This window comes from Mercenaria mercenaria, chromosome 11 (genome assembly GCF_021730395.1).
Source record: "Mercenaria mercenaria strain notata chromosome 11, MADL_Memer_1, whole genome shotgun sequence".
NCBI lineage: Eukaryota > Metazoa > Mollusca > Bivalvia > Venerida > Veneridae > Mercenaria > Mercenaria mercenaria.
In genome coordinates, this window is record NC_069371.1 from 28,115,916 (window position 1) to 28,135,672 (window position 19,757).

Consider the following 19,757-nt stretch of genomic DNA (forward strand, 5'->3'; position numbering starts at 1 on the left):
CAAATGGTAGAGCTTTAGTTATGTCAGCTTTAAGAGCAAGTGGTAGTGGTTCTGTCCCTACCTACTACAAACCGTGTATGTAAGCGGATACACGCAGAAGGGTTCTCTTAGTCTGCGTGCAGTTAGGTGTTGAAAGCAATACCTTATCTTTATCCTTTATCTTTTGCTTCGTACATCGCACACATAATATAGGACAAATACAGTATCATCTCATTGTGTTGCGCTTTGAAGAAGTTCTCGGATCTGATAACTTTTGTTTGGTTCCTTCTTTTGTTTTTACGCCTTTGGTGCTTACAACAAACTCATCATAGAAAACAAATTGAAAACGTTTTAGGAGAAATGTGATTTTATTCAAAAGCAATATGTGTTTTACGCCTTCAGATTTTGGTTCTTTATCTTATTTTCGTGCTTTTGTGGCACTAAAACAATGGAAATTGTAAACTAGCTGTATCAGGTACTACGGTCTCACGTATCTAAATTAAATCTTCTGTCAATGTTTACTATGGAACAGTATTGAGATAAAATTTGTATCATTCTCTGTTACATCCTTCTCACTTTACAAGTTCTTTAGTAACAATCATTCTTTTTTATTGAATGGTACTTGGATAGAAAATTACATGTTAATAAAACTGTTTCTGAAATAATCATATTGCATATAATTATATTTGATTTATTTCAATCACTTCCTTTTACAACTAAATATATGTACGAAGTTCAAAATTGTTTGAAAGTAACTGATAAAGACTCTAATCAGATATTCCTTTAAACATTTAAAAAACACAAAAAAGGCTACAATTATTTAAGTTAGCTTACTCGGCACTGAAAATCTACAATATTTTTGTTTATGTACTTTAGTTTATAGTTGGATGTTACACAATTGAAAATTTATATACATCTATAGGTCAAATGGCGACTGTCCAATTTTAACGGCGAATGAAGACCCATGTGCTCATCATTATTTCATTATTTCAGACAAGGGCGATAACCTAAGCAAAACCTGCGGCCTTCTGTTACCCAGCTGGATGGCTTTCTCATTTGAAAGACTCGCAGTGGTGTGGGGCAGATGATTAAAAATCATCAGACACAACCACTCGGCCACAAAGGCACTTATTACATTATGTAAAGAATGTTTACATGAACATAAGGATTACAATTATGTTTTGATTTAATTTGGTATGTGCAAGAATGACGAAGACAAACAGGCGTATTTGCGTTTTACATAGAGGATATTACATTGGTGCCTTTTCATATTGAATTTATTAAACGAGTTGAATAGAATGATTAAATGCGAGGCTCTGCCGAGCATTTTATCAATTTTATTCAACGAGTTTAATAAACTCAATCTGGAAAGTCACAAATGTAATATTCTTTTTATCACATGTTATCATTTCCTGTCGAAACATCAACAAATCTACTTTCTTTTACTATATAAACAAGTCAATTTGACCAACGTCTCCAATACTGTAAATGACGTCGACGTCAAAGCTTTATTACACTAGCGTATTATCATTTTTATTTAATGGTTTTATAACACTCCCGCGACGTCAAACATGTGATAATGTCTTATACTTAACGGAAACGGAAGGATTATTACATAACATGCCGATGTTGTTCAAACAGAACCAATTCTAAATATATATTATATAACGTTAAGGCAATACAACGACAATAAAATTTATTGTATTGTCGCATTGTCGTACTTGTAGGGGTTTAAACACGATAGCAAGACATGATAGAAATGAGTCACCATACTTTATTCTGCGAGGGGAATAACTGAAAATGTTAAGACGCAAAATATAGATTACCAACTGTTATATTCATATGTACGTACATGAATGAAAATAAGATTTCTACGCATCAGAATATGATGAATAAAGATATAAGACTTCAATCATAGGTAGATTTGCGCGGATAGATACAGTTTGGATGGCATGATACACAATGACTTCATCTAGATGTTTATCTACTTGATAAGATTCGATACAATCAAGCTTATAACGTTACGGAGAGGCAAGTCTGGTGACAAGTTTTTAAACTGAGATAGACTTTGAGAAGTCCAATGTACTATAGTTAATAAGAAACGAAAACCTTGAATCACTTTCTCTAGAAAATGTACCAGCGCATTCTCCTCATACCGGTTACGTCACGCTGTACTACTTACCAAGTTTGCTGACAATATGGGTACCCTAAAAAGATATTGAGTGGAATTTCTTTTTCTTTTTGTTGTAACAGATTCAAAGTGATTTTTTTCCTAAAAACTTGCTATACACCAAGTTTGGTGAAAGTAAGTAAATCCTAACTAAAATTATAAACCGGAAATTACCTTTTTGATAATCACAGCGAATAAAATTTTTTTTTTTTTTTTTTTTTTTTTTTTTTTTTTGTAACTGTGACCTCGACTTTGACTCTATGCATGTGAAAGGCTGTTTTTATAGCAGCAAAAGGCACAATCCGGACTGGTGTCTGAATAGCTAACCGTCTTTTCAACATCAGTAAATCCTAACTAAAGATATGATCTGAACACGACCCTTTTTATGATCAAATGATCACAGAAACAAATGTTGTTTTTTTTGTATTTTTTCTTTGTAGTTGCTTTAATTATCCAGGTCAGTATAAAAATATATCGAAATACATATACAAATGTAAAAAATCAAGCTATGCTGACCTTAAACTTTACCCTACTTGCGCGACCCCAAACTTGATTTTTCTATAAGCTACCAATACCCTCAGTGTAAACTAAACTAAAGCCGTTTTTTTCTATTTCAAGTAACAATGACATTGACCTTGAACCTAGCGTCATCATATCCAATCCTCAACTCTGTCTCTATGCAAGCTTTCTATGTACCAAATTTCATTGCAATCGTCATTTATAACTAAATTTACTGAGCGGAAAAAAGTTGATGTCGGCCGCCTGCACGCAAGAAGGCCCCTTACGACATTCACCGATATATTTCACAGGTTTTCTAGAAAACCTGGGTGAGAAGCTGATAGATACGGAGCTGTGAAGGTGGCGTTGGTCCAGGATTATACAAGTTATGAGATGTAAATACTTGGAACAATTGCTTCGTAAACTAAGGCAATTTACGCTTGTAGTTCTAGATAAGAAAAAGAAGTAAAATTTGAAGAACGTGTGTGTGTGTGTGTGTGTGTGTGTGCGCGCGCGCGTGTGTGTGTATGTGTGTGTTGGCGTGGCATATATATAGCGGTAGACGTGGGCTGGATTTTTAGTGTCGACAGTGATGGAAAATCATGGCACAAGAAACTAAAAGTGAATTCTATGGGGATGGAGAAGATTAATGTGTGTGTAAGGGGTGAGCAATGTGGATTTTTGCACTCCTCAAATGGACACATCACCACCCACCTACATTCCTAGTTTAAAGTCAATACATTGATTTGTTTTGAATTTGTGCACCGGACACAAAACACAAAAGACCGATTTGAGATTTGAACTCAACTCGTGACAATGACCTTTTACCTAATGACCAAGTTCATGTGCTCTGCAAATACGACGAACAAATTTGACCTTAATGTGACCTTGACCTTTGGTCTACCTGCCTGGTCTATACGTAGGAATGTTTAGGCACAGGAGTATAAGATTAATAATATTTTTCTTCATTGTTTCATTTTAATGGGAGCTGTGTAAGGGTGGGGAGTAGTGTGGACAACCCACCTATATCTCAAATGTAAACTGAATACTTTGAATTGTTTTCTTTTGTGCTCTGGACAAAAACAACAAAGGATATAATTAGTACTCAACCTTTGACCTTGGCCTCTCAGGTTTGATCTTGTTTTGATCTTGATCTTTGACCCATCGATCTAACTCATGCACTCTGCACATGTTCTCATTACCATTAGTCAGTTCTAAAATTGTTATAAAGTTGAATATGAAGAATAAATTTGACATTTGAGCTCCATTGTGACCTAGACCTTTGAATTACCGACCTGGTTCATGCACCCTGCACACATCTCATCGCCACCTATCTATATGCCAGGTTTAAAGTCATTACATAGAATTTTTATCCAGTTTTGCTTCTGGCATAAAATATGAGTTTATATTTGACCTTTGAAGTCCATTTGTGACTTTGACCTAAGACCTAACACGGCGTTTTATCACCACCTACCCATTTGCCAAGAATAAAGTCAAAACCTTGAATGATCATTGGGTTATGCTCTGAACACAAAGTTTTCGATAAAATGCTTTAAATCCTATTCTAATATATTCCGCTTATTTCCTTCGTTTAGATGGGCATTCAAGCCGGGAAACATTTCATTGTATATATGTTTCAAGTTGATTTGCTTTACAAAGAACGTGTAATAATATTGAGGATTTCAATGAACGTAATCAATATATACTCAAGGACTTTATATTCATACGGCAATTATTTCATTCATGGAATTTGTATTCAAATGCAGCTGCTGCTGCTGTAGCTACTGCTGCTACTACTACTACTACTACAGCCGCTGTTGCTACTGCTGCTGCTACTGCTACTATTGCTGTTGCTGCTACTGCTGTTACTGATTGTGCTATTGCTGCTGTGCTATTGCTGCTACTGCTGCTGCTACTATTACTGTTACTGCTACTGTTGCTCAAGCTACTGCTGCTGCTGCAGCTGCTGCTGCTGCTACTATTAGGCATTAAATCTGATCCAAATGGTGGTTTCTATTTTGACTTTAAATCGTCTTTAAACGTTTGATTGACACCTAGCGGAATATCAAACAACATTCATTATTCCAATCTGTGAGAGTTAACGAAATTGTACTGGACACGTTTTAACTTGGGTTTAACTGGGGTTTCACGTTCGACATCGCGACGTGAACTTTAAAATTATGTCAACGTTGAATATTCAATACTCTTTTAGTTTATACTAATTTATTTTAGCTCGATTGTAATGCAGGATTCAAATTTATTTGAACCTTATCTTTGAAAATTCAGTGCCTGTATTACATAAAAAGGTGAGTATGACATGTATGTAGCATAATATGGCATTTGTCTTTCTTTTTCCTTTCTGTACATTAGATATCTTCTACTAAAAGTACCCTTTACGCTCACAATACCTAAAAGACAATAATAGGACTTCGTCACTTTACGCTCAGCGTACCTGTCAGTGATATGACATCGTCATTTTACGCTCACGGTACCTGGCAGTGATATGACATCGTCATTTTACGCTCACGGTACCTATCTCTAGTATGATATTGTCACTATACGCTCACTGTACCTGACAGTTATATGACATCGTCACTTAACGCTCACGGTATTTGAGAGTTATATGACATCGTCACATTTCCCTCACTTTACCTGACAGTAATAGGACATCGTCACTTTACGCTCACGATACCTGGCAGTGATATGACATCGTCATTTCACGTCATTTTACGCTCACGGGTACGCTGTACGGATGTACATTAATATGACATCGTCTCTTTACGCTCATGGTACTTGACAGTAAAAGACATTATCGCATTACGCCAAACGTACCTGAGAGTTACATGACAATGTCACATTACCCATACAGTACCTGAGAGTTATATGTCGTGGTCGTGGTACCTAACAGTAATACCACATCGTCACGTTACGCTCATGAGTAATAATGTATTGAAAGTTGTGATATTCTTACCATGTAATTACGCAATGGAAAGCTGCTTTATCTGTTTTAACATAAATAAAAGCCTTTTGGAACTTTAAGCGATAGTGTGTTTAAGGTATTGATCATGGACAAAATAGTCGATATGAAATATGTCTCCTGAACTCAGTCTTGTTTGTTGTCTTCTGTTGGGTAAATACGTTAATATTTGATGTTTTTTACATTTTGTGTTAGTGTTTTGTCGTTGGAACGCTAAAAGGTCTCATTATTTAATGACAAGGTCATCGTCCACACTAACCGTTCTCATCATCTAGTGACTAGTTTACCTTCTAAACTTTCCGTTCTCATCATCAAGCGAACAGTTCATCGTCCACACTGACGGTTCTCATCATCTAGCGACTAGATAACCGTCCGAACTAACAGTTCTCATTATCTAAGGACTAGATTACCGTCAACATTAACAGTTCTCATCGGCTAGCAACTAGATTACCGTCCACACTAATGGTTCTCAAGATTTAACGACTACATTGTAGATAATCGTCCACACTAACGTGTCTCACCATTTAACGACTAGATTACCGTTCACACTAACGACCATCATTAGTTAGCGACTAGATAACCATCCGTACTAATGGTTCTTATCCTCTAAGGACTAGCTAATCGTCCACAATAACGGTACTCATCATCTACGGACTAGATTACCGTCCACGCTATCGGTTTTGTCATCATCTAGCTTCTAGAAAACCACCTCCACAAACGGTTCACACCATCTAGCGATTAGATAACCATCCACACTAACGATTCTCACCATTTCAGACTAAATTACCATTTAGTGACTAGATTACTGAGTACACTAACCATTTTCAACATTTAGCGTCTACAGTACTGTCCACGAGTCAAGGGTTAGAAAAATGTGCAGCCACACCGGGACTCGAATATCGCTCCGATGCTCTACCGTCTGAGCTACCCGGGCGCCTACAAATTTTCTCCCCGTTTTATTATTTAAGTCGTATGATTCCCAACTTTTTATTTTATTCCGTGACATATTTCCCCACTTTCGAATTTCAGCGGGTACTTTATTTATAAATGAAGCAATATGTTCACAGCCCTAGGTTGGGCGCCAAATGTCACAGGGTGAGAAAAATGTGCAGCCAGACCTGAACTCGAATCCGGGTCCTCGGAATACCGTCTCGATGCTCTACCGACTGAGCTACCCGGCCGCTTACACATTTTCTCCCCGTTTTATTATTGAAGTCCTATACCGCGACACACGCTATTTAGTGACTATATAACCGTCCATACATTGTAACTGCAACACTTTAGGAACCAAACGGAAAGCTGGCTTTAAAAACATCGAATATGCACGGCTTCGAACATAAAATAGGAATTGACATGTCATTTTATTCAATTAACCACAGCGGCCCAATGAGACATTTTGGTGGATTTTACAAGAACAATAGATGTATGCAATTTAGTATCAACTTATGTTTGACCATCTCAACCAAGTTGTCCATATACTTACTATAACTGGAATATTGCCCGCCAAAGGCACACTGTAGGTCAATTTCCATTAGATGATAACTGCTTTTATCATCTGAAACAAAGATTATTTTTGTATAATAAAACTCGTGAGTACTGTATCTGTGTCACCTATCTGATTCATTTTCTTTCTTCTTTTACTCATTAGTTGAAAAAAAAGAAATGAAAAAATAACAATAATGACAGCCTAGGGATAGGATGAGTCTAATATTGTAGATAAACGTTTCTTTGATGTTAAACAAAGCCATTTTCATTACAGCACGTACTAGTGCCCTTTTGAGAAACTATTATATAGCAATATATATATTTACAAATAAGAAAAATGACAAACTTGAAAGACGCGTGATGCAAATTAAACTGAGCAGTCATCACGCAAGACGTTCCCTACGCCCAAATCTTCTCTCGCCGTGACCGCATTATTGATGTTAAATAAACATAATTTAGAGGGAGCGGTGGTCTAGTGGATAAGGTGTCGGCCGCTCAGTCCAGGGGTTGGGGATTCGAGCCACCCTGGGTTTACGACCATGACTTTTCATATGACACCAGTACTGGTTTTTATAGGAAGCGGACTGGGGAGTGTTTCCAATGAGCTTGAAGCTTTCATCACAATCGAACTAAAACAAGTCAGTATAAACTAAATAAACACTATTCGTAATTTAAAGCATTGTTTAACATAGCAACAAAGCTCTGTGGCTGCAGTGTCATATCCTTAATATCAAAAACAAAAACGTCGGAAACGTCATTTCTCGACTATATATATTTGCAAAATTGACAATGCAAATGTTCTTGGAAAGGATGGGCATCTATGTAATTATGACATGCTAGCAAAAGACTTGCTATTTTCTTTTGTAAAAACTGTGGACGATAATGTGTTTAATACATAGTACGAGGTAAACGTTTAATAACCCAGCGGACCAGCCCGACAGGGTGGTGGGTGACTTGGTATCCATCTTAAAAAATTGCTCTATAATGTTGTGACTGTAGCAGTTAATCACCACAATTATTAAGGCTCAGTAAAGCTGTATTTTTATTTTAGCCAGGCAGAAACTACCTTTAATACTACAATTTGCATTAACAATTTAGATGAACAAGCTATTGATGGCTCTCGTATTTTCTTGACATTACTCCAGTTCTACATAAGATAAAAACAACAGATCTCTAATAGCAACAGCTACTTCTATGAAACTCATAAATAAATGGTATAACTCAGTTGAAAGATGTCATCCCACCCCCTTAGCTCAATAGGGAGAGCACAGACAGTCTATGGATCGATGGGCCGATCGTGAGTTCGATTCCCTGGCCAAGAGTATGTTCTCCGTGACGATTTAATAAAAGACATTGTGTCTGAAATCATTCGTCCTCCAATACTGATTCATGTGGGGAAGGTTCGCAGTAACTTGCGGAGAACAGGCTTGTACTGGTACAGAATCTAGGAATACTAGTTAGATTAACTGCCCGCCGTTACATACTAGTAACTAATATACTGTTAAAACGGCGTTAAACTCAAAACAAATCGCTGCTAGACATTCTTGATACTTTTTTAAACACTTTGCCAAAATGTTTTGGATTTTTTCACGGACTAAATATGTATATAACATAGACCTTGGGCGAAGTGTTCGAATGTCTGGCAAACATTTTATGCCGAGGAAAGCACTTGTTTCTCTGTCCGGGGCTTTTTATTGTAGTGACAAGGAAGTTACAGACAAAAATGTAACATTGAGTCGAGCAATTTTCCCTGAATTAAAGTCGCAGGGTTTATGCGTGCCTGTCGGTGTGGGTGTTATTTTACATGTTTTTCTTCATGTTAATGGATTTCTATTACTTCTCTTTCTTACGGTGGAATAAAAGCTCTCTCACTCTACTTTCTGCAATTATCACTATTTCCGGTTTATTCTCAAGGGTTTCATTATTTTTATATAAACCCTATATCCTTAATAACAATTTGTGTTAACAATACATGGAAATTATTGTTGATGAATTGTGTCCATTAGGCAATCAGGAGTGTCAGCTCTAAATGTACGGCAAAATTGAGGTTTTGATATCTGTGTAACGCATCTACATCCCGCTTTTGTACAATTGATGTATTGCAAAAACATATTTCAAACTTTACCGCTTCGAATGAAATCCCATCTGAATTACGGTTTTAATGAATGTCGATCGGTTCAGTTCATTTAAACAAAATGAAGGACAGAGTAATAATTAAATGCTTTGAATAAATAGAAAAATAAAAAATTTTTAGGTTGGTTATTCGTGTCATCTATTAATTATTATTGAATAATATGATATAATGGCTGTATTCGGACACCCTTCAAACAAACCATTAAAACATTAAGTAGGGAAATTATTTTGATCAATATTTTCTGTGGCAGACCTATAATAACCTTGCGCAAAAACAAAATATTTCTATCATGTTCATTCACATCAGGAAAAAGAGAAGATTTTTAGCAAAAAAAAAAAAAATAAATAAATATTTTACACTTTTAATCACAGTTGCTTATATTTTTAATCATAAATAATTTCAATGGAAAGCAGGACATATACTTACATTCAAGGATTTATAGCGTTTTGCTTTGTTTTCAAAAGTAGCTGCGGAGATCCTTTTGGTTTAGGTCCTCCAACATTTCTACCTGGTTCTTCATTAAACTCGGACATTCCTCCTTCGGCAGCAACAACTCCGTCGCTGAATACGACAGGTTCCTCACCAGATTCGAATTCCACCGGACGTTCGTTGAATGAAACAAGCTCTTCTAACGGAATACTGGGTTCTGGATTTGTTTTAGGAGAAACAAATGGCTCGCATTTATCGTTAGATCGTCTGAAAGAGTTGCAAAAGAAACTTTTTGACGGATATGATACAACAATCAGGCCACGACTTAAACAGTCTGAGACTGTTGAGGTAAATACTGCTTTTACATTGACCTCTATCGTCGATTTTGATACTACTGGTCAACGTGTTGATATCATGGGATATTTCATTGTCACGTGGACAGATGACGTAATTCAATGGAATCAAGAAGGGTATAAAGGAACCAGTAGTATGAAACTGCCATTGAGTAGTATCTGGTATCCACCTTTGGTTATTGGTAAGGTATGTTATTGATTTTTTTAGATACGTGACTATGTAAGTAATAGATATCAAGGTATTTCATGTGTATATTTGTGGGCGAAAATGAGTTTATTATTTTTCTATCATTTTACAGCAGATCGTATCTTTAATTCTAATACGACGACACAATTATTACGTCACAGCGTCGTCAGGGATGCTCTTTAAAGTCCTTGTGACGTGTAAGCATCGAAATAATATATCTCATTTAGTGATTTGATCTTGAAAATGTCCAGATGCGCATTATTATATCACTCGGACTGCGTCCTCGTGCTAAATAAATAAATAAATACTAAATATAATTCCTTCGCATCTGAACTCCAAACAATGATTTTATTCAGCGACAAATCATAAAATGAAATATATTGTATCATATAGATCTACTTAATTAATACGCTTGCACATATACCCGAGAAGGCTCGAAGACATATTTATATATTATATAATGAACGTATATCTTATGCAATACAGACATTGATATTCGATACTAGTATAACGTCAGAATGGTAGATATATTTCTTTCAAAACTATAACGTCTAATCACAAATATGCCAGGCAAGTAAAACTAAATAAGTGAAATTAACAAAATCTAGTAGCACATTTACAAATTTTTAAGAAAATTGTGAGTGGAGAAAAAAATATGAAGATTATACATTACATCGTTTACAATATTTTTGTTTCTCTAACTTATAAATAATGCAATATGCTGCATTAAAATCTAATCTTATCATTGATGCCCATCTCTGTTGATTCAAATGTTTAAGTGTGTTTCAGACATATGATGGAAGCAAAACCATTGGTAATGTCAATATAGACCGTGTGGTAGTCTCTTCGGCTGGTGTTGTTCAGTGGGTCCCTGATGGAATATTCAGGTACTTTAATTTGTAATACTGCCTTCAACATGAGACAGTGAAAGGTATATTTGTAGATAAACATGCATCTGGAGATAACTAATCAATAACTGCTGGGAAGAAGATAGAAATCATTGCTCCAGATAACTGTAAGAACAACACTTTTTATACTCTCAAGCAAATGAAACTTCGGGAATGATACCCCGGCTTTTCCAAAAGATTTCTGATTAATACCTAATGTAATAAAAATCTGTCAATAGATATATTTGAAACAGAACACAATCAACTAAGTAACAGCAGTGGTAACCACACAATATCACTGTGGAGAATCACATGATCAAAATAATCTCTAAACCATAGTTATATTTTGAAGAACATGAATAAATTTCCTATCATGACAAGATATGAAATTTAAACAAAGCCTAACATATGACTAATGAAAATTGTTAAATTATTACGTAGTTGACAATAATGATGGATATCCTGTAGTTACAAACACTTAGGAAAATAAAAAGTCTAAGTTTCTTGAAGTGTTCCAGATAATCATAGGGTGATTGTGATTGAAATCTATGTAGTTTTAGGATACATCTATGTTGCCATATGATAGGCTATATTTTAGATTTACAGCAAAAGTTGCTTCAATATTATCCCATATTATTTTTAAATTTATTTTGGTTTAGAGATTATTTTGATCATGTGATTCACCACAGTGAATATGCGCACAATGCACAGCTTTTGTTTATATTATTCACTTCAAAATTTGCGATGCTTATTCGTTTGTGTAAAATGTATTATGACGTAAGATAAAAAAAAAATTAGTGTTTCTTGTTGATATGTGTTCTGCAAACCATTCATTACATGACGGATCCGCCAAGCAGTATCAGTTCAAGACCTGTTTATAGAAAATACATACTAACATAACACTCACTTTTGACATGTGAAGGGCATCTTTAAAAATATTTACAAGATAGTATCGATATTACTTTTCAGTATCATGTGTGTAGTGACAGTAAAGTACTACCCTTTTGACACACAGTCATGTGACCTTATATATTATGTATCAGATGAGACGATATCGTCGGTAAACCTCACTGGACAACATACTGTACAACTGGACGATTACATTGAGAACTCAGAGTGGCGTCTTGTTGAAGCATCTTCAAGGACCAAAGAGATTTATAGCACAAACTTTGTCTATCTTACATTTAAAGTTGAAAGAAGGGCTGACTTTACTGTCTACACTATGGTTATCCCCCTTGTCACTTTGGCCCTTTTGAACATCTTTACTTTCCTGGTACCTATAGAGTCCGGAGAAAAGGGTGGCCTCGCAATCACCTTATTTTTAGCTTATGGTTTCTTCATCACAATAACAAGAGATAGTTTACCCCACAATTCAGTCCAGGTTTCCTATTACGTAGTGTATATAACAGCCCTTTTGGTACTAAGCGTTTTCACAGTGATCTATGTCATTATTGAGTCCAAAGTCTACTCATCTTTTGGGACTAGTCCATTTCATCTGTGTAGGTGGTTGCGGACAGATAATGCAAACAAAAAGAAAGTTACGCCTGAAGAAGAAAATGGTTCACTTCCAGAGAAAGAGTGTTTGGATGATACTATAACATGGGCAGACATTTTAGGTCGGGTTGATATCATTGCGTTCGCTTCCTGTGCAATCTTTGTAGTCTTTTTGAGTATTATATTATGGACACTGGTTATAGCAAGAAATTGATAAAAAAGCAACCAAGCTAGAAATAATTCAGTGTGCCAATGTAATTAAGAATTAAATAATCTAACAATTATTGAAAAAAAACTTTTAATAAAGAACATAATGTAATTGTTATGTTATATATTGGCATGGTTCGAACTGATGCTTTTTCAACTTAACAAAGTACTTTCGTATGTATAAACTGTGTATGGAAAGAGAAACAATACAGATGAAAACATTTCTAGGTGGCAAGTGTTTGTATACCTGTTTTATTTTGTAAAATATGTAACATATGTCTCTGTTGTCGAGTTACACAATAAAATTGAGAGGATTTAGCTCTTCTTTATATTATTATAATGGTAACACGTTAACTAGTTAACTAAACTTTTGTCTTGTTTTTTTATTATTATTATTGGGGAGGGGTGGGGGAGGGTTAACGTCGCACCGACACATTTGGTCATATGGCAACTTTCCAGCTTTGATGGTGGAGGAAGACCACAGGAGCCTCTCCGTGCAATATTTCATCACGGATGGACACTTGGGTAGAACCACCAACCTTCCATAAGCCTCACATGAAGAATCCATCGCCCGATGTAAGGAAGCACAGAAGAAACACACTGATAGCATAAGCTCAAAAGAAGCATGACGTAGTGTTCCCCTGGCACTATCAGAGTGATTTGTACAATTTACCTAGAGGGTTTCGTTAGGACCAATTGTGTGACATTATATCGAAATACAGTCAGCAGTACCAGACAACTATTTTTATAATATACGTACGAAGGAAAAGTGACCACGCCACTCAGCAGCCACGGTGTTTTAGAAGAAGCATCTGAGAAGTCTTGGTAGAGGGTTACCCAAGGAATATTTGTGTGAAATTATATAAAATTCGAGCCAGATTTTTCTGACAGGAAGACTTTTCAAAGTTCCCACTACCGACATATACAGAAAAGTGCCACGCCACTATTTGCAAAATGTCTTGACGAATATGAATATTTGGTACATATTTGAGGGAAAGTCGATTAAGAAACATTTCTGTCCAAATACTACAAAATCGGTCAAGCGGTTATGGAAGGAGATGTCTTTTGAATATTTTACTACGTCCCTATACATGTGTGTCTGGGCGAAATCATTTGAGCCGCGCCATGAGAAAACCAACATAGTGCGTTTGCGACCAGCATGGATCCAGACCAGCCTGCACATTCGCGCAGTCTGGTCAGGATCCATGCTGTTAGCTAACGGTTTCTCTAATTGCAATAGGCGGATGCGCAGGCTGGTCTGGATCCATGCTGGTCGCAAACGCACTATGTTGGTTTTCTCATGGCGCGGCTCATTTAATTTAAAGGTCCATTACTAAGGGAAAGTGAGTTTGGAATTTTTTTCATAGCCAGTGCATAGACTTCTGCAAGACACTAAATAATGAAGATTGGCAGGTCAAAATTTACAGAAGGTCTTTGGAACTCAAAGAAATGTATGTGTATTATGTTGAAATTTCAATGAATCGACAGAATGACCCCCCAGGTCTTTTAAACTTTCTTCATACTTCATAGAAAAATAATTGTACATATACTGCGATTTATTTCGAATTTCTACATACCAACTTTCATTTTCCAATAAAATGAAATAGTTTCTGTGCTTTTTAAAAAAATTAAAATGTTCACTTTCCTTAGTATTGGACCTTTAATGCTTAATATCATCAGTTTCAGCCGTGTCCTTTCTAGAAAACGATTAATGGACATACGACAGAAAGTGTTCAACCCGAGCTGCTTGTGCTCTGGTGACAAATGTCAAACTCGAGCCTGCATTAAAATCGTTGAATATAAATGACAGGCAATTACTTGTAATAAAAAAGATAAATTAAACTATGAAATAGCAAAACCATTAATCAAAATTAATTGTGTTTACTTAGCATTTTATAATTAATTAAATAATCTCCTTGTAATGCACGAGTTGGAATAAACAATATAGCTAATGGATTTCTAGCAAAAGCAATAATTATGCTTCTTTGAATATTTCGACTTGACACTCCGAAAGCACTAAATAAATACTTGTGATCGAACTCAAATTTATTGTGAAAAATATAGGCCAATCATAAGAATTTTGCTGTTTTTACTGCTACATTTGATGTACGTGCTATTAAACTGCTGAATACTCCTTCAAACTTCGTTGGATATGGTATATATAGTTTGTTTCAAATGCTTTCCTGATCATACTTTAGACTGTATTTTTTCGTTTCATCTAAGTTACATAAAATTAGATGCTTTCAGTTTAGAAATGCGGTTCTATTAGTCAAAAGAAATGCGTATCTAATATTTGCTGACATCTCGAAAAGAGTTATAATGGAACAGACTAAAAGACTACTAACATTACTTGTGTTTTAATGGAGTTTATCCATGTGTCATGAACATCAGAAGATCTGGAATATCCCTTGTCTCTGGTTCGGGCGATGTTTCAAAAGCGTCTATTTTGTGTGTTAACATGTTTATATGTTCGGGTGTAGCGTGTCTTTGAATATTTTTTAGGTATATAATCGACGGCGCCTGCCTGTAGCAGTGAGCGCAATGCCCATCTTTATACTGCTGCCTCATTAGAACACCACGATGTAGACACGTGACATGGCATCCCACCCAGTCACATTAAATTAAACTGACACCGGGCTGACCTGTCCTGTACGCCAGCTAGGAAGCTACTTGTACCGTATTTCACGCCTTTGGTATGATATGCGGGCAGGGAGCGAACCCACGACCTCCCGCACTCGAAGTGGGAGCTTTTCCACTTGTTTACCGAGGCGGTTATTCATGTTTATATGAATCTTTAAATGAATTGCTGAACTATATATAAGCGGGTTATGACTTCGCATTACAATCCATCATCAGTTTTGACACGACTGGACAGCGTATTATGTTATAGGGATTTTTACAGTCAGTGGTACAATGAAGTGCTAACATGGAAACCTGTAGACTACGAAAACACTAAATACATAAAAACTTCCGCTTAACAGCATCTGCTATCCTGAACTTGTAGTCAGTGAGGTAAAGCTATAACTATTTTTATAATACATTATGTAAGATAAATACGACTTTTTCCACACGACTTTGGCTATAATGTGGCTGCCACTTTTTGTTATGAATTTAAAATATAGCCTTTCTTGTTATTTCCTATTTTCGGCATTTGCTACATTTACTTTATGCTAACTAATGAAATACTGTATTCTATCAGTTAAATATTTTCATATCTCATCACTCACACTGAGAAAATATGAAATCTATATTTTCACACTGTGAGAGATATAGCTCCACCCCCTCATAACATTGTGTATGAATTTTAAATTATTTGCTTAAAACAGGATGAAAATTGTAGTCGCACTTTGTTCTATATAGTATATTTCTCGATTCAAATTATTTTACTTAAAGAGAATTTCATACCGTCATGCAGCAAAAAATAAAACAAAATGGAACTTCATGTTGCATGCGTCTTTATAACGTCACAGCACGTCTGATGTCATGTCTGTTTACGCGCGTCTGTTTCCCGCGCTGAGATTAAAATAATTGCAAAATGCACATCTCAACGTAATTGAGCATAAAATAAAAAGAAAATTTGTTTTTTCGTGAATATGGAATATATCTCACTGAGAAGTGAGAAAATTTCAAATATTTTGACGAGCGCGTAGCGTGAGTGAAAATGTGAAAATTTTCTCACTTCGAGGTGAGATATATTTCATATTCACGAAAAACAAGCAAATATCCTCTAGCCTATCGTCGGGTATCCCGTTCTCGAGCGTCACCTATTCTCGAGTTACTTCCCATTTCGCGCTGAAAGTGAGGCTATGACGCGTTTTGACATTAGGAAACCCCACTTCCGTTGTAAACAAACGCTACTTTTGCACTCTAAAGAAAATGAGCAGCCTGCTGCGTATCAAGGTAAAATCATTATAACAAATACATAAACTGATGTAAAATTACCTGTTTTAACTAAACACTATTTATTCCATTTAATATTCACTCTGTATTTTATTAAACTCAACGTATTTTTCTGGTCTCTCTGCATCAGTGATGACCTACATTATGACTGCGTTACGTCACATAAAAACCACTACCGTACCTTATTATTTCTTATCTATGGAGTGGGTTCTGTGGAGTATACTGCCTTAAGACAGATGTGTGTTAGGCACATTTTTCTTTGATTTTCAGCTTCAGCCTACTTCTAAAAAAGCTGTCTTACGTCAGTATTCTCCCACCAGCATGACTAATGCATATAACCTGGTGAAGGACAGGGGTGTCTCTGTATACATGGCTGCTAAATTACATGGTGTCCCAACTTCAACCTTGCGTGATAGAGTTGACAATAGAGTCTCTATTGAAACTGTTAAGTCTGGACCAGAGCCAGTGTTAACCTTAGAGGAAGAAGCCAAACTTTGTGCTCATCTGAAGGAGTTAGCAGAGGTAGGTTATGGATATACCCGTGCTGAAACAATAGCATTAGCCTCTGACTATGCAGTTGCACTTGGAAAAAGAAATGTTGACAATCCCTTCAGCATGAAATGGTTTTATGGTTTCATGAAGAGGTGGCCGGAGCTGAATGTAGTTCGTCCGTCTAGTTTGTCAGAGCAACGTGCAAAGTGTGCCAGTGATACATGTATTTACAATTATTTCTGTGAACTTAACAGAATAGTCAGCAAGTATGCCCTAAGTGATAAACCACAGAATATCTATAACATTGACGAAAAGGGTATCAATACGGAATTTAAACCACCTAATGTAGTTGCAGGTAAAGCATCCAAGCCACAAGCTATCATGGCTGAACGTTCAAAAACTGTGACTGTCATTGGTGGAGGAAATGCTTTGGGCCAGAGTATTCCACCATTTTTTGTCTTTCCAGGGGAAAGACTTGTAGATGGTCTTATGGACGGTAAAACTCCAGGCGCTGATGGTGTTATGACCAAAACAGGCTGGTCAAATACTGATGTGTTTAGAAAATATCTTAAAGATCACTTTGTTAAGTTTGTTCAGGGTAGAGATATGTCTGATTCTATTCTTGTTCTTTATGACGGTCACAGAAGCCATCTGTCTGTTGATCTGATTGAATGGGCCCAAGATAATAACATTGTTCTGTTTGTTTTGCCACCACACACATCCCATGTCCTTCAGCCAATGGATATTGGTTGTTTCGGACCTCTTCAACTGAAGTACAGTCAAGAGTGTACCACTTTTGCACGTCTTAACCACAGGGTCGTAACCAGGTATGATGTGTGTGGTCTTGCATGCAAAGCCTATGCAGCCGCTTTGAACCCCATTAACCTACAGTCTGCATTTAAAAAAGCAGGTATCTTCCCCCTGTTGGATGGTAAGACCATGTGTGAGTCTCTGGGTACTAAAACAAAACCTTCAATGCTTTATAGTTGTACAGAAAATGATAAGGATATAGCTTTACCAAACAATGAGCATAATGAAACTTCAGTTAATGACACAAATGGTGGTAAGGATGAAGCCTTGCAGGTACCTGAACAGTTTTTTAGTAAACGTAAAGGTGTTGTAGTTCAGAAGGTAACTAAAAAAAGAAGAAATGTTAACAATATTGTTGGTGGAAAGGCACTTGAAGGTGACACTGTTGAAAAACTAAGGAAGTACCACCAAGAATCTGTAAAGCAAAAACCCCATGAATGTAAATCTGTAAAATCAAAACAATCTGTAAAACAAAAGAAGGTTTCAAAAAAGTTGAGCAAACCTTTCACTGATTTGTCACAGACTGCATGCAAACCACTTCCAGGACCATCACATATAAATTTAGCCTGTGATAGCAGTTCTGTTGCAAGTAACTCTCAGACTGACTCATCTGATGAATCTGAGGTTTGCTGTGTATGTAAACATTTTTATGTACCTCGTGAATTAAGAGATGGAACTCTGTGCATTACCCAGTGGGCCCAGTGTGATGTATGTGATCACTGGGTTCACTTGAAATACTGTACTCCTGTGAGAGTTGTAAGGAAAAATACTGAATTCAAGTGTAAATGTTGTTTGTAAAGTATATAATATGAAATGTGTGCATCAGAAATAAAATATTAATAGGTCAAACATCACTAGGTTAATTATTGTATTTTAATCTGAAACAAATTTGCATTTCCAGTACTGTATGGTATAGCATTTTACAGATCTATAAATAGCTCGAGAACAGGTGACGCCATTTTGGAAGCTGATTGTAAACATGCCTTTACAGTTCATGTGTTCCTGGTCTGAAATTCGAATAAGGCATGCTTTTTGTGGTCTATAATAAGAAATCAGATATTATATGATTGTCTGAACTAGAAGGTAAGCGTACTGTTGCATTGTTTATGTTGCTGTTCGGAGTTTGTTTGTTAGATTAACGAGAACTGGTAACGCCAGGATATATATTTGTCATAGCTTTGAATATTTGATTGAGAAAGTAGAAAGAGTATTACTGTATCCACTTTTTTATTATCTTCTTTTATGGCTCTAATTGATCTTGTGTAAAATTAAAAAGTGTTTTTCTTACTATGAATGTATGCATATTCTCTATTTGGACAGCTGTTCAATCTGTTTTTAGGAACTAACATTTTAGCGTCGAAGCATTCTAAATATAGCCATAATTATATCGACCCTTCAATGATACACAGAGCTGCGCGGTTCATGTTCCCCACCCCCATTTAAAATTATTTGACTCTGTTGTTGCATTTTCTGGGTTTGGGGAACATGGAGAACACTCATTTTAACTGTAATGGAATACCACCTAAGCCGTTACTAGGGGTCGTGCGAGTGTGTGTGCGTGGTGGAGGGGGTGCATTTCATTACCTCTCATGTCTCAAGAACAGACTAAATCTACAGAGTCTACTATTATGGTTCTTTGTTGCGTTCTGTGCTTACAAAGGATCTGTAAAGGAACTCCCCAGCCGAATGGGTTTGTGTTGAAGAATGGCAAAGAAATATATCCAGGAAAAAGTTAAGGACGTTAGCCTACTAAGA

The 19,757-nt window shown here is 36.2% G+C and overlaps 2 protein-coding genes across 3 annotated transcripts; both read left to right on the forward strand.

Moving 5' to 3' along the window:
* Positions 1-9,399: 9,399 nt before the first annotated feature.
* On the forward strand, positions 9,400-13,111 carry LOC123532007 (neuronal acetylcholine receptor subunit beta-3-like). Of its 2 annotated transcripts, none has more exons than XM_045313340.2 (3): positions 9,400-10,212; positions 11,002-11,099; positions 12,069-13,111. In XM_045313340.2, the coding sequence occupies exons 1-3, from the start codon at positions 9,646-9,648 to the stop codon at positions 12,805-12,807; spliced, it is 1,404 nt and encodes a 467-aa protein (XP_045169275.2). In that variant the 5' UTR covers positions 9,400-9,645; the 3' UTR covers positions 12,808-13,111. The 2 variants fall into 2 exon arrangements, with proteins under 2 accessions (XP_045169275.2, XP_045169276.2); XM_045313341.2 differs by having other exon boundaries at positions 9,400-10,020.
* Positions 13,112-16,539: 3,428 nt separating this feature from the next.
* LOC123553402 (uncharacterized) lies at positions 16,540-19,161 on the forward strand. The gene is made up of 2 exons (XM_053518798.1): positions 16,540-16,700; positions 16,971-19,161. The coding sequence occupies exons 1-2, from the start codon at positions 16,677-16,679 to the stop codon at positions 18,798-18,800; spliced, it is 1,854 nt and encodes a 617-aa protein (XP_053374773.1). The 5' UTR covers positions 16,540-16,676; the 3' UTR covers positions 18,801-19,161.
* The last annotated feature ends 596 nt before the right edge of the window (positions 19,162-19,757 follow it).

Bases quoted from the DNA above. Each gene is read 5' to 3' on its own strand.
- LOC123532007 (XM_045313340.2), top strand. From the start codon at position 9,646: ATGGAAAGCAGGACATATACTTACATTCAAGGATTTATAGCGTTTTGC. The intron at 10,213-11,001 runs GTATGTTATTGA...AGTGTGTTTCAG, and splicing joins CACCTTTGGTTATTGGTAAG to ACATATGATGGAAGCAAAAC. The intron at 11,100-12,068 runs GTACTTTAATTT...ATTACTTTTCAG, and splicing joins GTCCCTGATGGAATATTCAG to TATCATGTGTGTAGTGACAG.
- LOC123553402 (XM_053518798.1), top strand. From the start codon at position 16,677: ATGAGCAGCCTGCTGCGTATCAAG. The intron at 16,701-16,970 runs GTAAAATCATTA...TTTGATTTTCAG, and splicing joins GCAGCCTGCTGCGTATCAAG to CTTCAGCCTACTTCTAAAAA.